The 5,255-nt window shown below is 34.4% G+C and overlaps 1 protein-coding gene across 2 annotated transcripts; it reads right to left on the reverse strand.

Moving 5' to 3' along the window:
- On the reverse strand, window positions 1,383–4,255 carry LOC18607773 (epoxide hydrolase 4). Of its 2 annotated transcripts, XM_018114631.1 has the most exons (4): window positions 3,548–4,255; window positions 3,219–3,308; window positions 2,106–2,173; window positions 1,383–2,013 (listed from the first exon to the last, which is right to left on the reverse strand). In XM_018114631.1, exons 1-4 carry the CDS (start codon window positions 4,253–4,255, stop codon window positions 1,845–1,847), a joined length of 1,035 nt encoding a protein of 344 aa, XP_017970120.1. In that variant the 3' UTR covers window positions 1,383–1,844. The 2 variants fall into 2 exon arrangements, with proteins under 2 accessions (XP_017970120.1, XP_017970121.1); XM_018114632.1 differs by lacking the exon at window positions 3,219–3,308.

Genomic DNA, 5,255 nt, shown 5'->3' on the forward strand with positions numbered 1-5,255 from the left:
GCATTGATGAAGTTGTCTACAGTATAAGAAATGTGATATGTAGCCCTTGGTATTTAAACAAGCAAGGCCAAAGACAATACTTGCAAATGTAGAATTCACCAAAGAATGTTTGCCTGGTTGACTGGTAATAGAAATGTCCTTACTTCATCAACACTAATACCATTCTCACTCAAAAAAGTCATTAACTTGCTAATTTGCTACTTGACGAGCAACATTTGAGACATGGAATTAGCTCTAGTAGCCTTTTTTTCCTTTGCAAGTTGTATATCTTCCACAATAAATACATTATTGACTGATTTTCCTCTCTTGTATGCATTCTTCCCTTTGTTAAACTTGAAATCTTTAGGGAAACCAATTAGCTTGTAGCACTTTTCCTTAAGGTGGCCTTTCTTATTGCAGTGAAAGCAAACCATATCCTTTTTAAATTTCTTCCTGACATCAGTAACAACACCCATTGCAGACAAATCTAACACTAGTTGGGATTGAATCAGCATATTCCTCTATGTCTCTTCTCTCAATACCAGACTATAGACTTTATCCATTGATGGAATGAGATCCATCAATATTATTTGAGGTCTTATGGCACAAAAGGATTTATTTAAGCCATTCAAAAACCGAAACACCATATCCTTTTAAAATTAAGTACTATACTTCTTAAAACATTCAGGATTGCACTTACTACACTCACATTGTGATAGAGGTCGATAATTCTTCATTTCCTCCTATATTGCTTTCAATTCTATGAAGTATGAATCCACTGATTTAGTACTCTGTGACACATTCCCTAAAAAGTATTGCAAATTACAAACTCTAGTATGATTAAGCTAAAAAAAAATTATGTTTCTGAGTATTCCATATCTTAGCTACAGATTCCATGTAAAACACAGTGGATGCCACTGGTGGAGTGATTGATTCCAACAACTATGCTACAATTAGGTTGTTACACCTAGTCCACGATGCAAAGAGAAGATCTATTGTAGTTGTTTTGGTAATGGTTTCATTAAGAAACCCTATCTTATTTCTAATTGAAAAGTTAAGAAAAAGGACTTACTCCAAGGTACATGATTGTTTGTCGCGAGCTTAGGATTTATCATAACTTATTTTGGATTATCAGAATGATGTAGATAATAAGAAAACTGAAGATCTTCATCCGGAGATAAGGTTGATTTAGTAACCGTCGATTCAGCCATTGAATCAAGAGCTTAACAAAATTTATGAAAAAAATTCTCTAGTGTAAATGAAAATTAATGCAATAGCAAGAAAAAATCCACAACAAGATTCAAGTTCAAAAGATGAAGTTCAAGAACCCTAATCTCGAGTGCTCCAATACCACATTCGAACTTGCTGTGGAGCTAAAATGAATCGAGAGGAAAACCAGAAAATGAAGAAAAAAGTGTATATCTTCATCTATTGAAAAGAGTTATTGCAACAGTGCTTTATATACAGAACCTCTGACCAATAGGAAATCAACTAAACTAACCAAACATTTACAACCAAGTAAAAAGCAACTAAGGAAAAACTAATAAATAGCAAAAGTAAAAATCTATATATGCTATAAATAAAACACGTAAAATCGTGTAAGTGTTGACTTTATTCTGCAGCCTTCATCTTCAGTCTTCTTCAAGCTGTAACCAACATCAACAGCTTTTCGTTTATCTTGTCTGCATATGCTTATATGCTTAATACCCAGAAATGAAGAATTGTATCGAAAAACAGAACAAATACACTATAAAAGCATCAAGGCCTGCCGACAGCGCAAACCTAAGGTACCCTTAGATACTATCATTGTGGGTGATTTGGCTTATATGTGAACAAGATAAAATTCAATTCCGAAGATTAGGTGATCATTTCTTTTTCGGCTGCGGAAATGCATCGGTGGCATGACTTTTCTCTTTTGACCATAAGGAAGCAAGAATTTTCTTGAGGTGGCTGTTGTACACGAATGGTCGCTCCAATTGAACTAAATGACCTGATTTCTCTATGTATTCTAGACTTGCTTTTTCTCTGATTTGCCTGTCAAAATGAATTTAAACCCATCATCATGCAGTAACTATACAATAGACGCATGTAACTTCATAAACAGTTTAGGTATTAGTGAAACGTACTGCTTCAAGTTGCGGGCGGTGCCCAAGTCAAAAATCTTGTCATTCTGCCCCCACAAAAGATATATGTTCTGCAACAAGTAATTGACATCAAATAGTTTAACTTGTTGAAAGATTAATTATATAGTTTTGGCCTCCTTTCAACCTTGATTTTCCTGCCATCATTGTCGTGTATAGCAGGTTTGACCCTTTAAGTTATTAAAAAGGGAGGAGTAGGTTTACATGTTTTATGAAATTAATTAATTAATTATGTTTTAGTCAAAAGAATGTTGTTGATGATAACAGCCGTGACAAGCCTCCTGCTTTCTTACAACCTGTTGACAGGTAGATATATACATACAAGTTTCTCTTGTATATAGGAAGTCAATAGCAAAATCTTATGAAGATATATATATATATATATTGAACTTAATTAAAAAAATATGAAGGATATCTCATTTATCTTTAAAAATTCAAGATATTTATAATTTAATGGATTGTGATTTATTTTTATAATTGTTAATTTAAGTGTAGGATATATATATATAAGATCACATGATTGTTTTACTTGTTAATGCAGATTACATTTAGGGGTCACAAGATTATTACAGAAGAGTATGACAAACAATGGCAAAACATTAATTTTATAAGAAGAGACAATTAACTTAAACCAGAACGATTAATAATTACTGAAGAGAATTTTTTTATCTTAAAAAGGTAAAATTTTAGATAGAGTAATTTTATAAGATGTAGATAGTAAAATTTTCAAGTAAAAAGAACATTTGAAAAATCTAAAGTAAAAATATGGAATGAATCGAATGACGAATTTTCTTTAACATATCATATCAATATATAATCAAGAAATTTAAACATGCTTTGAATTTTTTATTGATAGCGACTTTTCAACTTTCTTATAATTGCAAATTAATTACAAATTAAGGTCATTTAATATGCGATTGATCATTTATTAGATGAAATAGATGAATCCAACAGTTGACTTTTTTAACTTTAAATTTAACTATTAGTTGATTAGTAATTTTATCAACCTTATCAAATATACTTCACCTAATTTTGGCAAATAAAGAAAAGGACAAATAAATAATTAACAATAATCTGCTTACTTAGTTACTAAATTACCTGTTGGTAACAAGGAATGGTAAATTCCTTGTCACTAATGACCAAAGCCTCAAGGAGTTCGACTTTCTCCTTTCTGTAAATAAAGATCCCCCTACAATAATTATGAAAACGAAAAAAAAAAAAAAGGAATTACAATTTCTTAAAAATATATCCTAGCTCTCAACATGAATGCCACTTCCAATAATTTAAAGATATATAGTTTATGCATGAAATTAAGTAGTAATCGAATCTAACCAAACAAAATAACTGATATTCGTCCTATCAAATATTAGTCCAAATAATGAAAAGTTTTCCTTTAAATTAATATTACAAAATTAAAACTATATTACCTCCAAAATGTCTTTGTAAATCCAATTAGGCAACTTTGGGAAACTGTAAGTAGCAACTTGAAGGAGGGTCTCAACGCCCTTAACTGACACTGGAAGCAAATAATCTGCCCAGCTTGGGAACCCAATCCGCTCAAGTCCGGCATTGCTGATCGACTCAGTCAAGGCCATAACCGAGCAGGTCACCACCATGGACTCAACCAAGTCAGGGTACATCTCCGCCATCTTGAAACCAACCATTCCTCCATAACTAAACCCCACCAGGGTACATTTCTCCACACCCAGCTTTCTCAAACCCTTGGCCATGCACTCGGCTTGAAACTCCACCGACCTCTCCGTCTTGTCAGTGATGGAACCACCGAAGAAGAGGAAATCCGGGACGTAAACGGAGTACTCTTTGGCCAAAGCTAACGCCTGAAATTGCCATGTTAGAATACCATCAAAGCCAAAGCCATGGAGGAAAACTACGGCAGGCTTTTTTCTTTTCGTGTTGGTGTTGTTAATGGTTTCAGTTGGGACCCAAAAGTTCATAATCGTCCCTGGCTCGATCTCTATGGTTCGGGGGCTTATCCCAGCTAGCTTCAACACCCCATGCAACAAAAACTTGTATATCTTCAAGAAGCTCATCTTCCCTTCTCTCACTCTCAGTAGATCTCTTCTATTTTCTGGCTCAATGGAGAGGGTAAGATCTGACCACATTCTGCGATTCATGCTTTTGCTTTTCTAGTCTCAAAGGACAATGACTACGAAACAATCTTGGCCGTCTATCAATGACACGTGTTATTCTTACATCGGCTTACGTATGATCCACGTTTAAGGCTTATTCTTCTTGTTGACTTGTCATCTGTTTTTATATAACCAAGATTCGAGAAAAATTTAATAACTTTTAGAATGTTCACATTTTAAGTTTATTTATTAATGATATGATAATATATTGAATTCACGATTAATATGTAGAATTTACGTATTAATATTACATCAAATATAAATTCTCAAAAATATTATATCAGTTAAGTCAAATGCTTATCATTGAATGTTATTATATATATATATCAATTAATATTTGGATTTAGGACTCTCTAATGGCGGGGGACTCTCTAACGAAAAATGCAACGCTGTCCATACTGGATAACAGATCTCGAAAAAAGGTGCGTTTGAGGGAGGAGGATGTGGCGGATCTAGGGATGATGCCAAGAGTGGTTATGCACAATAACCCATCCTTCAGGGATGTTTTGTTGAAATCGACGAAAGATACTCGGTTATCAGAGGGTGATCTGTTTTCTGATGAGGATATGGCATTTGAACATGCCGATACTACTAGTGGTGAGGTCGAAAATGAGGATGAATCGGAGGATGACGGTGAGGATTTTTGGGAAGAAACCGTCGATGGGTTCCCTGCGCTAGAGATCTCGGATAAAAAATATGAGAAGCTTGTTAAACGTTGGAACAAATCTGTCATTGTTAGAATGCTGGGGAGACCAATTTCTTATAGGCTGTTGTGTGACAGGATTGCCTATATGTGGAACCCTAAAGGCAAATACTCGATTGTTGATTTGGATGATGATTGTTTCCTGGTTAAATTTACAGAGGAAGAGGACTAAATTAGGGCTCTCGTAGATGGTCCTTGGGTGATACAAGGAAGCTATCTGTTAGTGCAACCATGGACACCGAACTATGTAAGAGGCGCAAATGATCTCACTGCTGTAGCGGC

Source organism: Theobroma cacao, chromosome 2, assembly GCF_000208745.1.
Source record: "Theobroma cacao cultivar B97-61/B2 chromosome 2, Criollo_cocoa_genome_V2, whole genome shotgun sequence".
In the NCBI taxonomy this organism is placed as follows: domain Eukaryota; kingdom Viridiplantae; phylum Streptophyta; class Magnoliopsida; order Malvales; family Malvaceae; genus Theobroma; species Theobroma cacao.

Coding starts and splice junctions, on each gene's coding strand:
- LOC18607773 (XM_018114631.1), bottom strand. CDS start 4,255: ATGAATCGCAGAATGTGGTCAGATCTTACCCTCTCCATTGAGCCAGAA. Junction 3,309..3,547: donor TTTACAAAGACATTTTGGAG/GTAATATAGTTT, acceptor AATTATTGTAGG/GGGATCTTTATTTACAGAAA. Junction 2,174..3,218: donor CCATTCCTTGTTACCAACAG/GTAATTTAGTAA, acceptor TACTTGTTGCAG/AACATATATCTTTTGTGGGG.